Source organism: Bison bison, unplaced genomic scaffold (genome assembly GCF_000754665.1).
Source record: "Bison bison bison isolate TAMUID 2011002044 unplaced genomic scaffold, Bison_UMD1.0 scf7180017864183, whole genome shotgun sequence".
Classification (NCBI taxonomy): domain Eukaryota; kingdom Metazoa; phylum Chordata; class Mammalia; order Artiodactyla; family Bovidae; genus Bison; species Bison bison.
The window spans coordinates 9,008,602-9,031,475 of NW_011494755.1; the positions used below are offsets into that span (position 1 = coordinate 9,008,602).

Genomic DNA, 22,874 nt, shown 5'->3' on the forward strand with positions numbered 1-22,874 from the left:
TATTCCTTGAACTGGAAGTAGAATCTTGAGATATTTAAATAATATGATTTGTGTCTGGCTCCTTTCCTGTCTTTCTTATCTTGCCCTAACTTTCCCACTAGGTCACCTGTGCATCAAGCGGCGTAAAGATAACAACTGGATTTACTGGTAGATGTTACCCGACTATTGTTGGTGTTCCAGAGACCGTGCTCTGCTGTTTCATTTTTTTTATTATTATGAAATTGACAGTGTGGTTGTAATTTTACTCCACCGGCATTTTCTCAGGCTTGTTTATACTGATGACTACATAAAGATCTAACTGATTTAAGAAAGACCGTTCTTGATGGATGGGTCCCAGGACTTATTTGCTAGCCTAGTTTTTCTTTACACCTTCCAATCAATTATTCTGAATATTTTTCTTCATGTCATTGTAGCCACTTCCTGAGAAGTTTGTGGTGAAAGGTGTCGTGGATCGATTTTCAGAAGAGTTTGTGGAGACCAGAAGAAAAGCTTTGGATAAATTCCTGAAAAGAATTACAGATCACCCTGTGCTCTCCTTCAATGAACACTTTAATGTTTTCCTTACGGCCAAGGTAAGGCAGACTCTTTCATACTCCTCCCCCAAATTAGCATTCTTTCTACTCTCCCTTAAAAGCTGTTCTGATCTCTCCAAGGCACACCTGTAGTTAGTGGGTGGCATAGAATTGCTCTGGGTTTGTGTCTTTAGTGTTTTTTCTTGGTGCTCATCTGCCCTGGCATGGTTTCCGTGTTAGAGTTCAGGAGAAATATCCCCCTGCTGCAGCTGAGAAAGTTAGACTATTTTCACTTGCCAAAAGCAGAGATGTTTTCCTGAACACTTACCAGCGATGTTACCGGATGAGGCCATTCTGATCAACAGTGGGCATGAAAGGGCGAGAATGTTCATTGAGTGTTTGGTAAGGACATTTTCACAGGAACTTCGTGAGTGTTGGCTCAGAGTCTCATTTCACGGGTGAGGAGACTGAAGCTCAGGGCGTGTGTACGAGTTCACCTGGCATCACTGGGATGTAAACTGGGTCTTTGTGGCTCCTGAGGCCACAGTTTTCCTGGGTATTGGACCACCTGACCAAGAGGAGTTTAGCATTACTTCAGTTCAGTTCAGTTCAGTTGCTCAGTCGTGTCCGACTCTTTTTGAACCCATGAACTGCAGCACGCCAGGCCTCTCTGTCCATCACCAACTCCCAGAGTCCACCCAAACCCATGTCCATTGAGTCGGTGATGCCATCCAACCATCTCATCCTCTGTCATCCCCTTTTCCTCCTGCCCTCAATCTTTCCCAGCATCAGGGTCTTTTCCAATGAGTCAGCTCTTCACATCAGGTGGCCAAAGTATTGGAGTTTCAGCTTCAGCATCCGTCCTTCCAGTGAATATAGCATTACTTACCTGCAGCCAAGTTCCTAGCAGGCGGGCATTTTCCAGGCACTTGCCAGGGACAGAGTTAGGACAAACACAGGTGCTGGATTCTACATAGTCAGACTCAGGTTGGCCGTCTCCCCTTCCGTAAATTTAAGAAAATTGAAATCATTATCACACATCATTGAAATCATAACAGGCATCTTTTCTGGCTACAATACTATGAGACTAGATATCAATTATAGGGGGAAAAAAGCTGTAAAAAACACAAACACATGGAGATTAAACAATACATTTCTAAATAACGAAAAGGTTACTGAAGAAATAAAAAGGGAAATAAAAAAATTCCTGGAAACAAATGACAATGGGAACATGACAGCCGAAAACCTGTGGGCTGCAGCAGACTCCAGGTGGCCACCCCCTGACTAGTCTCGGAACTCCCCTGTTGGCAGAGCTGGTCCAGAACCCGAGTGCTCAACTCTGACCGTCTGCAGAAGTGAGAGCTCATGTTCAGACCCTCGTGCCAGCTGCCTTCCACCCCCCATCCGTTTACGCTCATGCCTCCTAGTCTCAAATTCAGGCCATAGGTAATTCCTCCCACATCGGCGAGGATGCTGAGGTCCAGGGACTTTCCAGTTTCCTTTTTCAAAATCCCAAATTGAGAAACATTTATAAACAGCGTCACCTGACGTAAAGACCTTAGAGGGAATGCCGTTCTCCAGACAGTGAGGACCACATGCCAAAGTCCGCCCATGTTGTGGTTTGTTTGTTTTCTTTTTGCCAAATCTTAGTTGGCACTCAGCCTCCTGGATGACATTCTTATTTATCTTCTCTTTTCCCTGGAAGCCTTCCCTCCGCAGTTCAAACTTGTGTTCTTTTTAAAAAATGAGAGTATTTCCTGGTGAACTGCTCCTCAGGCATAGTTCTTCCAGAGTAAACACAAAGTGAAGTCCCCCCTATTCTCCAGAAGTGCAGCACACCGTTTCACCCAGATTGCAGGTTCTTCATCCAGGCAAGCCTTCAAGTTTCATCATTTTTATTGAATAAAGGGACAAAGCAGGAGAAAGCTTAGACCCCTGGTCACTAGGAATTTGTGTGAAAAATAAGGAGGAAGGTTTTTTTTTTTTTTTTTTGTATGTGTGGTTTTTATTTGTGGGCCAAGCAAGATGAAATGATGTTTAAAATGTCTTCAGTTTTGTTATTGAAGAAGAACACACGTCCAGAAAAGTATGCCAATCATAGCTCAGTAAGTGATCAGCAAATGAACACACCTTTGTGATCACTACCTGTATCAAGACAGAAAATCTCCAGCACCCTGGAAGCCCCCGCTCCCAATCACTCCCGTCCTCCTCCTCCCTAGAATAAACACTGGCCCGATTTCTGGCATCGCAGAGCACTGATGGGTTTTGTCGAACGGCCTTTCCTGTCCCTGCGTCCTGCCTCCCACCCTCTACTTCCCTTACGTGGCTTCGGTTGGGTATAAATGAATGAATCTCAGCTCTTGAATTTTGCTCCTAAAGACAAGTTAGGATATTTTGTACAGGAGAAAGGGACTCTTTAAAAAAGTTGTGATTAAAGGAACGTGTGCAGGGTCAGTGTTCCTTATTGGAAAGGAAGGAGTCCAGCTCTGGAGAGAGAGACCTGGTGTGCAGGTGCGGGGGTGTGAGCGTGGTGGCCACGATGACGCAGGGGAGGAGACGTGTGTGTGTCTGTGTGTGTGGTTAGCGCCCTACCTAACGCAGCTACTTTTCTTTTGCTTTTTTAATAATTAAAAAAATATATTTATTTGGCTTTGTTGCATCTTAGTTGTACTGCAGCGTATAGGAGCTGAATTCCCCAGCCAGGGATTGAACCCACCTCTCCTGCATCACGAGGTGGACTTTTAACCACCAGACCACCAGGGAAGACCCCAGTCTCTTATTTTTGGTGTCCTCCATTTCCTAAAGGAATTGGCTTACCCAATCCTGGCCGTGTGAGCGGGTGAGCCCTTTGAGTCTGTCTCTTCGTGTGTCATCCTTAGGACCTGAACGCCCACAAGAAGCAAGGGATGGCATTGCTGACTCGAGTGGGTGAGTCAGTCAAGCATGTCGCTGGCGGCTACAAGCTGAGAAATCGGCCTCTTGAATTCGCAGCCATCGGCGAGTACTTAGACACGTTTGCGCTCAAGCTGGGAACCATCGATCGAATAGCCCAGCGGATCATCAAGGAAGAAATAGGTGAGCTCTGTGTCAAGGTCTGGATCAGGCCCGTGAACCACGTTTGCAGAAATGGCACACGTGTGCCAGGCAGAATCAAACTGCTGAACCAGGGGAGTGGCAGCACCAGGCCACACTACGCCCATAAAACCAACACACACACATGTATATACACGGAGCGGGGGAGGTAGTTAAGGCCAGAGGGGACTTTTGGACTCCATCCCTGGCCCTGCATTTCATCCTGTGTTTGATTTCCCCACGGCAAACAGCCACTCTGAGCTGCTAGGCTTTTCTAGTTTTATCTCTCGCTCAACTTCCCTTTTTCCATCACCAGAGGATGAGATGGTTAGATGCCATCCTCTCTCTCATCTATAGGGACGATCATTTAAAAATTAAACTTGAGTATCTTTTCTGGCAGAAAGGCAGTTCAGAAGGACAGCCTGTGTTTGCCAAAGTTCTGATCCTAAGGAGGTTTCAGACTTGAAACTGACTCACCTGCCTCGCCGTGGCTTCATTTCAAGCCCGCTCTTCCTGAGAGCTATGAGGCCTTTCTTTAACCTTCCTGGTTGCTGCCACTGCTTCATCCCCACCCGTCTCTTGGCCACTTGCTTTTCTGTATCCCAGAACGTGGGGGCCTTTTGTCTTCTTCCACACGTGTAGGCCAAACGCACGTGAACAGTATTAGTGATCACGCTGGCACGTGATGTGAAACGTAGGAAAGGATTCCCCGGTAGCTTCAGTCCATTGGTTACTAAAAAATGGCAGCAACATTTTATCGTAATGGCAAGAATCCTGGTGACAATTGATGGCCAGCTTTTCTTTGTGAGGAGAAATAAAACGACATTTTCCCCTGTTCTGTGTTTTAATTCTCCTTTACCTGCTGCTGGTCTTATGTGGGCCTGCAGGTTTTAGAGATGGCTTTAGAGGGCTGACTGTCGGGGTCCTGACAGGACGTGCAGCCACGCTGCCTCTGGCATCTGGGCCAGGAGCCAGAGTCTGCTTCTTGCCCGCACTAACACAATGACCTCTCGGCACCTCATGGTCTGGGTCCTGCCGCCTCTCCTGGGCCTTTGGGGACCAGGAAGCCTGCCTGGGGAAGCGCCTTCTGATGGGCCCAAGGTGTTGGGGTGAGCCCTGAGTGAGAAAGCAAGTCTGCCTATGTAAGACCACACTTTCTTATATCAAGTATTTCCTAAAATTCCATTGTTTTTCCCTCGTGACTGATTTTCTTTTTTTTACTTTTTTTCCTTTTGAAAACATCCCCCCAAACCTATATGAAACTCTGCTTCCATGGCCTGTCAAAATACTGCTTCACTGTAGCGGTAGGCGAGTAGGTTTTGGGGAAGATATTTAGTGGATGTCACTCCCAGCACTTTCCCCCCGAAGGCATAGTGGCTCCCATTATCCAAAGGCATGACATTTCCACTATGGAGTGGAGTTGATTGATGTTATGATGTTAGCTGTAACATTAGCTTACAGAGATTGTAAAAAATATTCTGTTACCATCAGTGCTGTGTTTAAAGGGAAGCATGCTCAGAGAGCTCTTTGCTGCAGTAGTTACTGAGTCAGTAATACCAGTGATTGCTGCCCAGCCAGATCTCAACTGGTTTCTCAGTCACTCAGTTGTGTCTGACTCTCTGCGACCCCATGGACTGCAGCATGCCAAGCCTCCTTGTCTATCACCAACTCCTAGAGTTTACCCAAACTCATGTCTATTGAGTCGGTGATGCCATCCAACCATCTCATCCTCTGTCGTCCCCTTCTCCTGCCTTCAGTTTTTCCCAGCATCAGGGTCTTTTCAAATGAGTCAGCTCTTCATATCAGGTGGCCAAAGTATTGGAGTTTCAGCTTCAACATCAGTCCTTCCAATGAACACCCAGGACTGATCTCCTTTAGGATGGACTGGTTGGATCTCCTTGCAGTCCAAGGGACTCTCAAGAGTCTTCTCCAACACCACAGTTCAAAAGCATCAATTCTTTAAACACTCAGCTTTTTTATAGTCCAACTCTCATATCCATACATGGCTACTGGAAAAACCATAGCCTTGACTAGACGGACCTTTGTTGACAAAGTAATGTCTCTGTTTTTTAATATGCTGTCTAGGTTGGTCATAACTTTCCTTCCAAGGAGCAAGTGTCTTTTAATTTCATGGCTGCAACCACCATCTGCAGTGACCTTGGAGCCCCAAAAAATAGTCAGCCAATGTTTCTATTGTTTCCCCATCTATTTGCCATGAAGTGATGGGACCAGATGCCATGATCTTCATTTTCTTAATGTTGAGTTTTAAGCCAACTTTTTCACTCTCATCAAGAGGCTCTTTAGTTCTTTGCTTTCTGCCATAAGGGTGGTGTCATCTGCATATCTGAGGTTATTGATATTTTTCCTGGCAATCTTGATTCCAGCTTGTGTTTCTTCCAGTCCAGCATTTCTCATGATGTACTCTGCATAGAAGTTAAATAAACAGGGTGACAATATACAGCCTTGACATACTCCTTTTCCTATTTGGAACCAGTCTGTTGTTCCATGTCCAGTTCTAACTGTTGCTTCCTGACCTGCATACAGGTTTCTCAAGAGGCAGGTGAGGTGGTGGTCTGGTATTCCCATCTCTTGAAGAATTTTCCACAGTTTATTGCCCAGCCAGATCTCAACTGGTTTCTCTTCCCCTTTTAGAGTACCTTGTAGAGCTGAGAGAGTATGGGCCCGTGTACTCCACGTGGAGCGCCTTAGAGGGGGAGCTGGCCGAGCCCCTGGAGGGTGTGTCAGCCTGCATCGGCAACTGCTCTACAGCCTTGGAGGAACTGACCGATGACATGACAGAGGACTTTCTACCTGTGCTCAGGGAATATATTTTATACTCTGACTCCATGAAGGTGAGCTGGCTCCCTCCTTGTGCACCCAGGTACTTTCTTTGTGGTCATTAACCAGTAACTAAGTGGTTATTGCCTATTTGCTTGTGGTATTGGGCTTCCCTGGTGGCTCAGCTGGTACAGAATCTGCCTGCAATGTGGTAGACCTGGGTTCAATCCCTGGGTTGGAAAGATTCCCTGGCGAAGGGAACAGCTACCCACTCCAGTATTCTGGCCTGGAGAATTCCACGGACTGTATAGTCCACGGAGTTGCAAAGAGTCAGACACGACTGAGCGACCTTCACTTCACTTCACTTCATTTAGGTTTCCTTCTTTCTAGATGGGCAGGATCAGACGTGTGGACTGACCTCTTTCTTGAACATGTAAAAAGAACACATGGTGAATCCAAGTATGTGAATTAAATGAAAAAAAAAAAAAGAAAGTTTGGAAGAGATTCTTACTAGAATCTTAGAGGGGGAGCTAGCTAGAGTTCTCTGAGAGTTTGAGATATAACATCTGATTAAGAACAGTATGTTGTGGGAAAAGAACAATTGAATAATAATTAGAGCTCTTTGAAGTTAAAGTGTGATTGCTAAAATAAAATTGAAGAGCACGGTTGGAAAATGAGGCTGAGGAAATCTTGGAAAGTATTGTAAAACAAACTTAAAATGTAGTTGGAAAGTAGAACAAAAATGCAAAAATACTGAAAATGTGAAAGAATGATAAAAGACGCAGAGGATTAATCTCAAAGGTTAATCAATCACCGACTAATAAGAGTTCCTGATGGAAAGAACAGAGAAAACTGAGAAAGGAAAATTATGAAAGAAGCAGTACAAGAAAGTTTCCCTGAACCAAAGGGCATAAGTCTTTAGATTAAAAGGACAGGTTGATTACCCAGCAAAAGGACTGGACAGAAAACCAACCCAAAGCATATCATTGTAAAATTTTAGGACAGAAGTGATAAGATTCAGGTACAGGATCAAATGCTTTAATGTCTGCGTTAGAAACTGCCCCAGCCTGCACTTAGACCAGTTGGAGAGTGTAGCTGCGGGGGACTCCTGTGCTGGTGGGCAAGGTTTATCTTGGCTAACTGGCTCATTTTTATAGATAAAGAAGCAGAGGCTCACGGGTGGGCCTTTTCTCTGCTCCACGGTCCCAGTTCTAATGAGCAACCACCTTATATTCGTGTCTTTACTGTTGGCAAGAGAAACTGGATCAGTTCCTGCTTTTCAAGGCTGCAGTGCACATTGTCTGTGTTTAAGTGTCATCGTGGCATGGCACATTCTGTCCCCTTCAGAGGCAGAGAGAAAGCACAGGAAACGGGCCCTAGGAGGCCACGTGGAACTGATGGATCATGTTCAGTGGACAAAGAAGACAGCTTGTGCTGGATTGGTGGTTGAAGATGTGTGTTTCCAAGAACACTGTGGAGTGAACAGAGCTTGAGAGAGAAGGGTACCAAAGTTACCCTCAGGCCCAGGACTCAAATAGCCTATAGACATCTGCAGGTGAGCCCCTTATATGGGCTCACATTCTATACACAGCGTGTATATAAAATATGATTATGAGAGTGATGGGCTGGGAGAGAGAACACGTTAGAGTCTTTAGCAAAGTTCTAGCAGTGCTTTTTGAGCACTGGTGTCATTATGACCAGGCCAGGAGTTGGAGAAGCTTTATTTAAGAAAGTTAGGGAAGGGCCCTATACTTCATATCTCACACTGCCTTATTCATGGAAGGTAGTCGGCGAATATTTAATTGAAGCTGACAGTGTGGTGCAGTTTGGAATGTTTACAGATATATAACTATTGTATGACACCCATCTTGTTATTTTTAATAACTTGTAGTAGGTTTATCTACAAGTCAAAGAGCATGCTTATCTCAGAGGTACTGGTGATGACTAGTGAGATAAGAGTCAAAGGAGAGAGTGATAAGGTAAAGGCCAAAGTGAGTGGAGCCAGTTGAGCAAGGGAGTGGGTGGCAGGTGGGGAGGTCAGATAAGTAAAGGTGGGAGGTGGGGAGGATACATAAGTCAAGGTGGGAGTGGGGAGGGCAGATAAGTAAAGGATAAGATATGAGGAGATACACGGTAGTATCTTAAAGGTCACAGTCTGTAAGTCTGGATTTTGTTCTTAGGAATAAAAGACCAGCCATTTGGTTTCATGCAGGGAAATGACAGGCTATGGTTTGCACTTTTAAGAAGACAGTTAGTGCTATAATAATGAAGAATGGATTGTGGAGAGAAAGGGTCAGGGAGAGGGAGAGAGAGATAAAGGTCCAGAGACCATCAGCAAACTGTTGCAGGGAGCTGAGTAGCAGATAACTGAGTGGTAGAGCTTGGGGAAGTGAGCAGACTTGGGGTGTATTTTGTGTGCAGGACCAGCTAGACTTGCGGCTCCGTTAATGTGAAGTGAGAAATGAGGGAATCGAGGATGACTCCTGCGTTTTGGGCTTCAGCAACTGTGTTGATAGTGGTCCTGTTTAGTGAGGTGGGGAAGTTTGGAGAAGAACAGTTGGGAATCAAGTTGTTTTGGCCATACTGAGTTTTTAAAAAGTGCCTATCAGACATTAAAGTAGAGCTGTCATGGCAGCTGGTTATGAGTTCAGAAGGAATAGAAATTTGGGAGTCATTTGTTTATAGATGGCATTTAAATCTATGAGAGTTGGGGCGATCATCTGGTGAGATGAGACTGAGGCAAATAGTCCAGGAGTGTTCCTTGTATCTTCCAGTATTTAGCGGTCTAACGCCTAATTAGGGGGGTGGACGAGTAGGAGGAAGGAGCCTGAGAAGGAATGGTCAGTGTAATATGAGAAAGAGTAGAGGAGGACCTTAGTGAAGCCAAGAGAAACAACTGTTAGAAAGAGCTTGATAAGCAGTGACCATATGAATTAATAATGTGGAAGTCACTGCCATCGTGATTCAAGGTGTAAGATGTAGCTACGAAGTTTGGGTTGGAAGACAGCTTGTTTTAAAAATTCTGATTATTTCATTGCCATATGATTTTTTGACTTTAATTTTTCTTAAAAAAATTTTTTGGAAGATAGTTGATTTTTCCATGCTGTGTTTGTTTCAGGTGTACAACAAAGTGATTCAGTTATACGTACATTCATTCTGTTTCAGACCTTCCCCCATGTAAGTTATTACAGAATACTGAGTGGAGTTCCCTGTGCTATACACTAGGTGCTTCTTGGTTATCTATTTTATATATAGTAGTGTATGCATGTTAATCCCAAGCTCCTGATCACCACATTTCCCTTTTGTTAACCATGTTTGTTTTTGATATATATGTATGTTTCTGTTTTGTAAGTTCATGTGTATCATTTCTTAAAAATTGGATTCTACATATGATATTTATCTTTCTCTGTCTGACTTAAACTTCACTTACTATGATAAAGTCCAGGTCCAGTCTGATGATTTCTTTGGCCTATGCGTGTATTCCCCCAGAGACCACGAGGTGGAGCTAATGAGTCAAGTGACTAGTCTATGCTTTTAGGTTGCCCACTTAGGGTGCCTTTCAAAACCTAAAAAAGAGATTTTCTAGAAGGCTGATTTGAGGGAAAGAAAGTCCTCCTTCCTAAACAAAAGTGACTATAGGCTTGAGGGCCTGATTTCTTGAAAATGTGAAGAATTAGGAATGTATCAAAGTATATAATGATCTCAAATATTTTTAAATTTAGAAAAATATAAAAATCAAAACTCTGAGATTCCCAGTTAGGGCTGACTGGATACATATTGAAACTTCCTCTTTTCATACAATCAAAATGACTCCAGAATGATTTTTTTTTTCTTTAAGGCTTAAGTCCAGGGGGCGAGGAGGGTATGGTGGGAGGGAAGAGCAGCAGGAAGGGAAACAGCAGCAGTACAATTAGGAACCAAAAGCGAATTGAGAGGTGATAGAGACTCAGGTGACTCAGAGCTGCTTACGCTGACTGTGGGGAAAACTGAGAAGCCACCTAGTTTACACTGTGGACTCCTTCAGAAAGGTGAGGAGTGGACAGCACCAGCTACCCCTGGGACTGTGGGAAAGAGGGAGCTGAAGACAAGGGTTGAGCAGGAGTCTGTTTAAGAAGCAATTAGAGCTTCCGGTTCTGTCCTCCTTCCAAACACTGGGGCACTGTCCCTTCGCCACTTGGGCAGAACTGGAGGTGTATTCTCTGCTGCACACGCTTGGTCGCTCAGTCGTGTCCGACTCTTTGCGACTCCGTGGACTGTAGCCCGCCAGGCTCCTCTGTCCATGGGCTTCTCCAGGCAGGAATACTGGAGTGTGTAGCCATTTTCCTCCTCCAGGGGATCTTCCCAACCCAGGGATCGAACCCACGTTTCCTGTATCTTCTGCATTGCAGGTGGGTTTTTTACCCATTGAGCCACTGGGAAAGTCCCCATAGAGGGTCTCTGCTCCAAGGGACGCCAGGCACAGTTGAGGGTGGGGACTGAAATCCTAAAATCAAGAGCAAAAGGTCACTAAATGTTGAAACTCTTGGTTGTCTTTCCTGGTAGAGTTGGAGGGCCTTTTAGAAAAATCTAAACAGGCTGGGAGAAGAGACTAGAATATACTGATATTTAGTGGCAGAGGGAATCCTCAATGAAAGGACCCAGCAGAGTCCCTGTAGAGAACTGTCAGGAAGCCCTCAATATCAGAGAACTTTCAGCCAGTTTTTAGTGTTTCCTCTTGGGCGAGTGTGCAGAAAAGGCTCACCAAATATTTAAGGGAAGCTTCTAATGTGAATACAAGTAAATACAAAGAAGGAAAAACATAAACATCACTGAGGGAGAAGAACTTTTCCGGGAAAAAAACTCACTGATGTCTTCAGAAAGAGATGTCACAGGTATAAAACAAGCATTTTTAAAGTTCCAGAGAATAAGCAAAGAGCTCATGGAATGACGATCAGGATAGAAATGGAAAAAAAAAAAAAAACCCACAAACAGGAGAGTTAGAAGAACAGTTTACGGAAATGACTATAAAATGAAACAAGAAGACAGATGGAGGATTGGAGAGAAAAATATGTAAAAATGAGAGGACCAGACCAGACATCTAATATTTCAGATCCAATATCTGAAAAACAGGAAGAGAAAACAGAGAAATGGGGGGGCATCAGAGGCATTCAAGAGAAAAGACTGGAAGTGAAGATAAGACATGTTGCAGGCCGTGCCTGAAAGATGAGGTGGTTGATGCTTAACCCCCTCCTCTACATTTTTCTTTATTTTTCAAATTATCTGTAACAAATATTGTTTAAAATGAAGGCATGATGTGTGGTTTTAGTATTAGCAACATTGTCCTAGAAAATTGAACTCACAGGTGGTCTGTCATCAAAGAAGGAATGGGTGAAAAAGAGCGTGTTGGGAAGGGCGACTTAAGTGTGGCCATTTAATCACACATTATGTCACCAGGTCAAATTCAGACTGATTTTCTTGCCTCTAGGGAAATGTGCTGCTCTCATTTACTCTCTCAATCCCATTTCACCTCTTGCAAAAGGATTTGATGCTTAAAAACTTTCCGGACCCTGGGAGCCTTCGGGATAGCTGCTGACCATTTGCACCGGGGCTGCCTTTGGACTGCATTTTCCTCCGCCCCCACGTCTGTGAACCCACAGCCTCCTTAAGGGGAGGCGTTCCTGTTTCCTGGGTGTCGGGCTTTCCGGTTGATCCTGACCACCATGGCACTTTGGAAAACATCCAGTGCAGATGCCGAGAGCCAAACCACAGGATGTACTGGGTCGGCCAAAAAAGTTCATTCGGGTTTTCCGTAACTTTGGGTTTTTCCGTAAGATGGTATAAAAAAACCTGAACAAACGTGTTGGCCTGCCGAGTATCTGTGATCTAATTTCCTGATGCTTTTGTTTAATAGCTGTTACTAGTTTGCTCTGTAAACATTTTGGATGACACGTATTATGTTTCCATTGCTTAACTTTTTTATTATAGAAATGCTCAAACGTGTCCAAAAGTAAAGTGGAGGTATGCCTCCATGTACCCATTAGCCTGCTCCAACACTCGCCCACTCACGCTCTGTCTTATTCTAGCTCTCCTCCCACCTGCTCCCAGCCCCCACCCCCTGGCTTATTTTAAACCAAATCCCAGGCATTACATCATTTCGTACAAAAATACATATCTCTAAAATACAAACATTCTTTAAAAAATTTTTTTAATGCGGATCATTTTTAAAAGTCTTTATTGAATTTGTTACAATATCGGTTCTATTTATATTTTGGGGTTTTTTGACCATGTAGCATGTGGGATCTCAGCTTCCCAGCCAGGGATTGAAACCATACACTCTGCTTTGAAAGGTGAAGTCTTAACCACTGGACCACCAGGGAAGTCCCCAAACGTTCTTTTAAAAAAGAAAAAGGACCACATTATTCAGTTCAGTTCAGTTGCTCAGTCATGTCTGGCTCTTTGTGACCCCGTGGACCACAGCATGCCAGGCTTCCCTGTCCATCACCAACTCCCAGAGTCCACCCAAACCCATGTCCATTGAGTTGGTGACGCCATCCAACCATCTCATCCTCTGTCATCCCCTTCTCCTCCTGCCCTCAATCTTTCCCAGCATCAGGGTCTTTTCAAATGAGTCAGCTCTTCGCATCAGGTGGCCAAAGGATTGGAGTTTCAGCTTCAACATCAGTCCTTCCAATGAACACCCAGGACTGATCTCCTTTAGGATGGACTGGTTGGATCTCCTCCCAGTCCAAGGGACTCTCAATAGTCTTCTCCAACACCACAGTTCAAAAGCATCAATTCTGCACTCAGCTTTCTTTAGAGTCTAACTCTTACATGACTACTGGAAAAACCATAGCCTTGACTAGGCAGACCTTTGTGGACAAAGTAATGTCTCTGCTTTTTAATATGCTGTCTAGGTTGGTCATAACTTTCCTTCCAAGGAGCAAGTGTCTTTTAATTTCATGGCTGCAATCACCATCTACAGTGATTTTGGAGCCCCAAAAAATAAAGTCAGCAACTGTTTCCACTGTTTCCCCATCTATTTGCCATGAAGTGATGGGACCAGATGCCATGATCTTAGTTTTCTGAATGTTGAGTTTTAAGCCAAGTTTTTTACTCTCCTCTTTCACTTTCATCAAGAGGCCCTTTAGTCTTCGCTTTCCGCCATAAGGGTGGTGTCATCTGCATATCTGAGGTTATTGATATTTCTCCTGGCAGTCTTGATTCCAGCTTGTGCTTCTTCCTGTCCAGCGTTTCTCATGATGTACTCTGCATAGAAGTTAAATAAGCAGGGTGACAATATACAGCCTTGACGTACTCCTTTTCCTACTTGGAACCAGTCTGTTGTTGCATGTCCAGTTCTGACTGTTGCTTCCTGATCTGTATACAGGTTTCTCAAGAGGCAGGTCAGGTGGTCTGGTATTTCCATCTCTTTCAGAATTGTCCACAGTTTATTGTGATCCATGCAGTCAAAGGATTTGGCATAGTTAATAAAGCAGAAATAGATGTTTTTCTGGAACTCTCTTGCTTTTTTGATGATCCATCAGATGTTGGCAATTTGATCTCTGGTTCCTCTGCCTTTTCTAAAACCAGCTTGAACATCTGGAAGTTCACAGTTCACGTATTGCTGAAGCCTGGCTTGGAGAATTTTGAGCATTACTAACGTGTGAGATGAGTGCAATTGTGTGGTAGTTTCAGCATTCTTTGTCATTGCCTTTGTTTGGGATTGGAATGAAAACTGACCTTTTCCAGTCCTGTGGCCACTGCTGAGTTTTCCAAATTTGCTGGCATATTGAGTGCAGCACTTACACAACATCTTTTAGGATTTGAAATAACTCAACTGGAATTCCATCACCTCCACTAGCTTTGTAGTGTCACACTTAAATAGATATTTTTTTCCTTAATATTTCCTCAAATATCCAGTTAGTGTTCAGTTTCCCCAGTTGTCTCAGGCACTGTTTCTAGGCTTTTTCCAAAGTGGGATATAAATCAAACCCATACATTGCTTGATATAGTTCTTAAGTATTTTAAGAATACCTCTCCCTCTATTTATTTTTCTTTGCAATGGCTCAGAGGGTAAAGCATCTGCCTGCAATGCAGGAGACCTGGGTTCGATCCCTGGGTCAGGAAGATCCCCTGGAGAAGGAAATGGCAACCCACTCCACTACTCTTGCCTGGAAAATCCCATGGACAGAGAAGCCTGGTAGACTACAGTCCATGGGATCGCAGAGAGTCGGACATGACTGAGCAACTTCACTTTCTTTCTTGCAATTTATTTATTAAAATAAGGAGTCATTTTTCCCCCTCTGCATTTGAAAAGAGAAGTAGTGAAGTTCCAGGTTACTGGGCCCATTTCGAAATCATGATGAAATGCTCTATGTTAGATCTATATATAGCATTGAGAGAGCTTTACTCCGTGTCTCTGATTAAAAGTCTGCTTTCATCGAGGTCCTCCCTGGCCACCCCGTGTGCGATTCACCATCTCCCAAACCCTCAGTGCCCCACATCTTCCTTTCTGTTTTTGTTTCTCCTCCTGAACACCCAGCATTACCTTCCAGACTCTTATGCTGATTATATTTTATCTGTGTATTGTCTGCCTCCTCCCTGGAACGTAAGCTCCACGAAGGCGAGGGTTCTGTGTAATTTGCTCTCTGCCGTATCTCCAGCACGTGGGTAAATGAAGAGACGTTATGGCAAGACAGAAATGGGGTGGGGATGGCCGTGCAGACCCGGGGCAGAAGGACACAGGGTGGGAAGCATGTATCCCCCCATCCACTGGCATCAGAGGGGAAAAGCCTTTTGCCCATCACTCAGTGCTGGAGAAACTTCTCTGCAGATGCTGACCCAGTATCTTGAAGGCCCTTTCACTCGGTTGTAGGCTGAGACCCCCTCAACCAGAGGCCAGCGTGGCCGGGTCTATTGGCAGAGCCTGTGCTGTTTGGGGAGGGAGGCCAGTCCCTTCAGACCACCGCCCATGGTGTGCGAAGGTGCTCCCACAAGGACGGTAGTCTTCAGCAGTTTATCTTGATTCGGAACAGGTTGCCCTGGCTGGCTGGCTGGCAGGCTGGGGAACCACGCACTCTGGAATTCAGCAGAGAAGCCCGAGTGAGTCACCACTGTGCTCTTAGCTGGTGGTGTGGCCTCAGCCAGGTCTCTTTGTGGTGCCTCAGCGTTCTTGCCTGTAGAGCGGAGATAGCACCCTTTCACTTCCGCAGAGTTCTGAGCTTTTGTGGTTGTCACGAGTTTGTTTCTGCAGTCCAGTGAGGTAGGGGCGTTAGCCCAGAGCCCCTCTTCAGGCTTCAGGAGAAGGCCGCGTCCGGGTTGCTCTGGACTGGCAGCAGCTGAAGAGAAAGAGCCCTTAGCTCTCCTTGGCGCCAGGGCAGGCCTGAGGAAGGAAGGGAGTGCGGCTGAGTCTTGGGCCCCCTCGTCTGCCTTGAGGCAGGGGAGAGGCCACGCACTGAGCTGAGTGGAGTTGACAGGACTCCTGTCACCATCTCTCCCTGCCTGAGGGCCTAGGCAACTTCATCAGAGAGACTTGAGACTCTCTCAGCAGAACTGAGGGCTGGGAGCGTGCCGCACCGTGCTTACTGTGTTTGGAAGGCGTTTAAGAGCATTTCTAGCTTTGCTGGGAGTTTCTTGCCACACTGACAGGGGTGTGTCATTGGAACAACTCATCGTTTGTGGAGCCTGTTCCTAGCCTGAATACACGTGCTTTTCCCCAGACCACGTGAGGCATCCTGTGAAGGGAGTGCAAGGCAGAACCGGGCTCCTCAACAACACCCCCCAGCCCTGTCCTCCTGGCCCCCAGGGAACCACGTTTGTGTCCCCACAGAGAGCAGCTACTGCTCATACGAGACCAGTGGATTTAGAATGCTTTCGGCTCTGTGACTTCTAGAAAGGAGCCCTGGCTTTTTTGTTCTTTTGTGTTTACTTTATAGATTTGTCCCGTCCAGTACGACAGCCACTTGCCATTGGTGGCTGTTTCAATTTAAACTCAAATTAAGGAAAATTAAATAAAGATTTAAATCCAGTCCCTCAGTCACACCAGCCGCATTTCAGGAGCTCAGTTGGCATGTGGGCCAGCAGCTGCTGAGCTGGTCCATGCAGGTCGTGGATCCTCTCCATCATAGCAGAAGGCTCTAGGCCCAGAGGCTGATGAGTGTGGGGAGGAGACCTCAGAGCACCTACAAGAAAGCTGACAGCAAAACAATGAAAAGCGAAGCTATTACAGGTTTCATCTCATGTTCTTCTCGTGGTGAAACACTTCTCATGGAGAAACACTTCTCCAGGTAAATACTTAGGGGAGACTTGGGGTTCCCCATGTTGACACCTTCCATGAGAAGGTTGTCCCCAGAGTGTTGTCAGTGACTCAGTCGCTCATCACGTTTCAGCACGTTGTACAACTGAATGTGTCCGCTGCGGTGGCCGAGGAATGGCCCCCTCCCACCGGACCCCATGCTCTGCTGGAGAACAGGAGATTAGAAACTCAGAGATTAGAAGCTTCTGCGTCAGTGGCAAAGAAAGTTCTTGTTACTCTTGGTTTGCCACTTGTGGTTCTACTAAAAGAAGAAAAAGAAACCTTTGGATGAAACATGCTTTTCTAGAAGGTTGACCGTAAGCTTTTCTGTTCTACCTGCTGGGATCTGAGCGGCAGAGACAGAGGGAGGCGCCCAGGGCATAAGTTTAGGGACTCACACTCGGGTGCCAGCCTTGAACTTGCACAGACCCAGGACTGAGTGTCTCCTTAGAGTTTGTATCCTGGGCGCCTGGCTTGCCTCCCCCTAATTCCGCCCAGGCTGGCCCCTGTGCCCGTCCAGCCTGGGTCTGGCAGTCTCCCCATGTGGTTGCAGGGCTTCTGGCCTCATCCATGGATCTTTGAGCACAAGCATCCTTGTTCCATGTCCACACGTCTCCCATAGACAGAACCCTCAGGTCTGAGCTGTGTATCTTTGCTCTTCAAGTACCCGACCCAGAGTGGAGGACAGATATGTGGCTAATAGTGGATCAATGAGCAGATCAGTCCATCAGGGGTCAACTCAATGAATTAAAGAGACAAGAACTCTCCTTAGACTTTTCCATTAACAGTTCAGACAACATCCCACCTGGGCACCTGCCAGGCTCCATGTCCCGGCACAGCTGAGGTCTCTGTGCACAGTGGGGCTGAGGGTCCCCTCATCCACATACCCATGGAGTGGGCACTGCTCCCCCCACCCACCCTTCCCGGGGATTCTGTGACTGAGCATCAGGCTGAGTTACTGTGCTGGAAAGCTCCCTCTCTAAGCACGATTCTGCTCTCCCTCCTCCACTGCTCTCTCCAGAGCCCATGTCAGCTACGACCAGACAGTCCTAGGAGCACAGAGCCCATGACAGCTGCAGCCAGACCATCCTGGGAGCTTGTGGCGGTGGTTTGGGCAGGTACGGGGTGCAGAAGCAGTGGCGTGCTCATGCCTCCCTTTCTCCCGCCCACAGAGTGTGCTGAAGAAGAGGGACCAAGTGCAAGCCGAGTACGAAACCAAACTGGAAGCCGTGGCCCTGAAGAAGGAAGAGCGGCCCAAGGTCAGGGGACCCCGGGGCGGGCGGGCTGCGGCACCCCACAGCTGCGCCAGGTGAATGCACGTCCCCTGATCGGGATGACCATAGTGACCAGTGCCAGCTGGATGGGGTTGGTGCTGTCCTTTTCCTCTTTTTGCTCCCTTTTATGTCTGATGTACATTGAGAGTTGAGCTTTTTCTTACTCTTTCCTGGGATTTTTTTTTTTTTTTTTTTTTTTGAGGTTTCCAGCTCCGCAATTCAGAGGCAGTTCCTGTCTATGAAATGGGACCGAGGAGAAAGGAGAACAGTCTAGATCAGTGTTGTCAAAACTGTAACCCACCCAAAAGCACCGAAGCTGAGAGGCACACTATTAAAGTGCTGTGTGCCCAGCTGCCCTTTGTCTGCAGCTGCCGGTCCCGCTGGCCAGCTCCAAGCTGCTCCTCTGATTTTCTGGAACACATGCAGCCTGCTGAGCCCACGTCTCAGTCTCATTTAAAAGAATGACAAGGGATACTGTATTTAAAAATCTCACTCTTAACAATTCAGCTTCTAAATATAAGTACAGAAGTCACTTTTCCTGGTGAGGGATGGAAGGAGAGAGAACAAGTTCTGCCTCTAGTCCAGCTTGGAAGCTGAAAATCCACTTTAAAAGATGTCACTTAAATAGTTCTATCAGCCGTCCTACCCACTCAGCACCCCGTGCAAGCTTTCTCAGAGGCCAGTTTTGTCTTCTGGTAGATGTTCAGCCCGATTTGGGGTGGCGCCTTACCAAAGGCAGGAACTAAAGGGTATGACTAATAGGCAGAATTAAGTGCTGACTGTGCCCGGGATCGCGGGCTGCCTGCGGGTCACACCCGCCCGGGAGCAGAGGACGCTGCTGTTCTGGCTCCCGCGTCCCACCCAGCTCAGCTGTGGGGCTCGGGCCTTGTGCTCTACCCTTTGTGCTGGCCTGGGTGACTTCTCTCCTCCCAGTGGGTGTTGAAATCTTCCTGCTGCTGTTGCTCTCACCTCCCCGGAGCATCACTCGCTCACCCATCCGACTCATTCTCTTGGCCACAAGAGTTCTTCCAAAAAGGGGAAGGGTTTCTTTCCAATCTGGAGGTTCCAAACATTCCTGCACCCTAAGCACAGCATGGCGGGGAAGGGCTCAGTGTCTGTCTTCCCTCTGTCTTGTGGGATTCTGAGCCACTCCAAAGTGAACTTGCTTCTCATATAGCAATGGTGATATTTAACAACACAGGTAAGTGTAATCAACAGCGGGGTCAGCTGAAATTGCGTCTCCAGTTTGGGGTCTGGAGCAGCCGCTGCTTTGGTGGAGCGTGGAGGGCTTGGTTGGCGGCCTGTTCAATCAACCACCATTTGGTAGGCGGAGCATAGGATTGGAATCAGATGGCCCTGGGTTTGAATCCCCACTCTGTCTCCCAGCTCAGACTGGGTTTGCTCACCAGCCTCTGTGGGATTCATCCATGTGATTGCTGTGAAGATGGGAGAATCAGTTGAGTGTCTGATGCAATAACAGATGCTCTGCTGGTGGGTCCTCTGTTGTCGACTGGCTCCCCATGCTTCTAGCAGGAATGCTGAATGAGAACTTCGTTTTCCAGGTTTGTTGCCACTTATTTTTTTTTTTTTTTAATTATTAAAATTCTTTTTCTGAGTGCACTGTTGGGGGCATTGTTTCCTTGTGTCCCAAAGTGTCCCCTGCGTCCCCACGCCTCCCAGATGTCCCCGCAACAGAGAGACAGCTGCTGTGGGAAATGAGGAGCTTAAGGTTTGGCTGTGTTCTGTTTAATGTCTTACGTTTGAACTTCACTTTCCAGAGCTGCTGTTGGTGAGAAAAGAGCCAGGCTTTCAGGAAGCGGGTCAGGGCTGATATTCCCCCAGGACTCAACAGGTTCTACTGTTGGTAACTGTCGTGGGAGCAAGACTGCTCACAGATCCATCCCAGGGCTGTAGGCAAGGAAAGGACTCCCACCTGAAGATGGGGGGTTCTCACAGGGAGGCTGGGTTTGGGCTGGAAAACAGAAGATCTGAGGGAGTCTGGGGGCTGACTTCCTTTTGAGGTGAAGTCTTGAAAGGTTGCTCCGAAGAGTGAGGCAAAATTGATTTTATGTGAAGCCACGGAGAGGTGTTGAAAACTGACCACTTCTCTGTAACCCAGGAGAAGGGGTTGGCCTCTTGGGTCTCAGTGTCCCTCACTGGGATTTCACAGGGGTGTGGATGGATGCCTTTGGACAGAGGACTGAGCCCTGTGACTCCGGCTGTTGGCCGGGTGGATGGGAGCCTGGTGGCTGTGGCTTCTTGGCGTATGCTGTGCTGGGGGCAGGCAGTGATGAGGCCTCTGGAATGGAGGAAAATGTTTGTATCGTAGAATTTAAAGATTGTTTTGGTTTTAGGTGAAGGAAAGTCTGCAGACCCTGAGGTGGTTTATTCTCAGGCAAGTGGAGCTTTGGTTGTGCAGACTTGGCTTCCTTATTTTAATTTTGATTTTAATTTGGAGAAATGAAAGGCTCTGAGCAGGGAGGGAGCTGACTGCTTTTTGCTGCCTCTGTCAGGACCACGGACAATTTGCCCTTCCTTAGAAGCTATCAAAGCTGTTAGTGGAAACAGAGGGGGCCTGAGGAATTGCATTTAAAACTGGTCGGGAAGCATGCACACTCTAATGTGGACTCCTGTGAGGGCAAACCCTGGGGGACCAGGTATTCTGCGTTTGACTCTCTTCAAATGCGTATATAGTCACACGTTGATTCAAAAAATTAAAAAAGAAGGGATGCCAAGAGAAAATGTTTTATGAAAGGTTAAAAGGGAAAGAGAGGGGCTGTTTCAGGCCCCGACCCACTGAAGCCTGATACTGGATCCTTCCAGAGGCTGTTGGAAGTAGGTAGCACCATCATGGGGGGAGGCGTGTGGTGCGGACGTGGATGGAGCAGAAGGCAAGATGTGCCACTTCTCAGGGTGAGCGCAGGTGAGGAGGGGAAGGGGCGCTGGAGGCCACTTGGACAAGCCTCTCAAAGGCAGTGGGCCTTTACAAATTCTTAGAACCACCAGAATGGTGAACATTCTGGAATGAGGGGGATGTGCCAGTGGGTAGCAAGAACTCCAGTTCTGAAATAGCAGATAGAAACGGGGGACTTCTGAATATGGAGCTCCGTAGGCCTGAGAGTTCTGTAGGAATATCTGTTGTTTCCAGATACCTCTGGTGAGTGAGGAGAGGCACGCCTGATGACTCCCAGTTCTCTCCACAGGAGCCATGACCTCAGCCTGGTTTAGGAAGCTAGAGTAATGCACCACAGCAGGGAAGGGCTCTGTCACCTCCGTTGTTTAATTCCTACAACAGCCTTCTATCAAGGGGGTTCCCACCTTACAGATGAGCAGCCAGGGCTCAGGGGACTTATGTGACCCACCCACAAAAGCTCACACATGGTGAATTGGACCCCCGATATGTCTGGTTCCCAAGTTGGAGCCCTTTATCCCCACTGCAAGGGCTCCCAGCAACCTTTGCTTCATTGAGGGGGAGGCTTCCTGCTTTTGGAAGATGTGTGGCTGATGCTGGAGCGACTTGGGGGGAGAACCTGGGCCTGTCTTTGGCTCTTCAGCCTGTGTCTGGCCGTCCATTAAGCCATCGTGCATGTGAGCCCAGGGCTCCCCTCCTCAGTGTGTCCGCTCTCCACACATCTTGGGCGCTCATTTTTCCCTCCTCACCAGCCATTCTCTGAAGTTTGCTTCTTTTTATCTATTTTTTTTTTAAAGCATTCTTACTGAATATTTGCCAAATTCAGTAGTCTCTTCTCAAACTTTACCCTGCCTCAGTGTTTTCTCAACTTCTCTTCCATTTCACAGGTCACATAGAAAATGAAAATATTTGTATGGAACATTGGGATTGAAGACCAGATTGCTTGAAACTGGAGGTGGCCAGCTCTGACTTCCTTGGGGGCTGGGGGGACCAGTATTGCTGTCGTTCACATGGCGCCAGTTAGGAAGCTCTGCCCGTTTTTCAGTTAGCAGCATGTGACTGAGAAGACAGCTGTCTCGAATTGACTCTGTCCTTGGTCCTGGCACCTGTCCCCCAGCAGCCGTGAGTCCCCTCTCTCCCCCAGTACTGGGGTCATGTCTGCCTTATGTAATATTTGAGGACTTTATTCACCTACTGTCATCATGGGAACAGATAATATGATGTCTCCAGCCTACCTCTGAGAAGGAAACTTAGAGATTTATATGTAGGGCCGAGCAATGCCTGTTTCATGGAAAGAGCTCAGTGATACATTTCTCAGTGAATGCTGAGTGAACTCACATTCCCGCCCTGCTCTCTAACACAGATATATGCTTTATCTCATCCTGTGTTACCCTTCCCCCTTCACTCCATAACTCATATCCTATAATGGAACTTCTCATGAGAGTTAGGGGAACCAATAAGAAGAACGCAGCCTTGTCCTCTCTTCAGAAATTTTGGTCTCATGAAGTCTTATCTGGGGCTTCCCAGGTGCTCAGTGGTGAAGAACCCACCTGCCAGTGTAGGAGCCAGGGGAGATGCAGGTTTGATCCCTGGGTTGGGATGATTCCCTAGGGAAGGAAATAGCAACCCTCTCTAGTATTCTTGCCAGGATAATCCCATAAACAGAGGAGCCTGGCAGAATACAGTCCACAGAGTCATAAAAGAGTTGTACGTGACTTAGCACCTAATTAACAGCGAAGTCTTATCTGGAGAGTTTTTTGTCCTCCTTGGTGGGCTGTGAACAGCAGCCCCCAACCGTTAAGCACTGGATATTTCCATCTCTAACCCCTCCAGACAATACCTCTAAGAGTACCTCAGTCAAAAAGTCAAAACACTGAGATAAGAGGGAATGCTGGTTGTTGCTCATGGGTAAATTGAGACATCATCCAGAAAGAAACAAAAATGAGAGGAACGCAAGCCCCAGTGGCCCTCCTCTCCCATAAAGTTGGGCAATTCGGTAGCTGGTTACTTCAGAGTACAGCTCACCTCTTAACACAAAATTGCTGTTATTCTCT

The 22,874-nt window shown here is 46.7% G+C and overlaps 1 protein-coding gene across 3 annotated transcripts in view; it reads left to right on the top strand.

Annotated features, from left to right (window-relative positions):
* The window catches only part of SNX30 (sorting nexin family member 30), a 72,335-nt gene that overhangs the window by 39,055 nt on the left and 10,406 nt on the right, over positions 1-22,874 (top strand). For all 3 annotated transcript variants that reach the window (XM_010843592.1, XM_010843594.1, XM_010843593.1), the window contains 4 exons: positions 414-572; positions 3,392-3,587; positions 6,237-6,436; positions 17,808-17,894. In XM_010843592.1, coding sequence (XP_010841894.1) covers positions 414-572; positions 3,392-3,587; positions 6,237-6,436; positions 17,808-17,894 — 642 coding nt within the window. The remainder of the gene's footprint in view (positions 1-413; positions 573-3,391; positions 3,588-6,236; positions 6,437-17,807; positions 17,895-22,874) is intronic.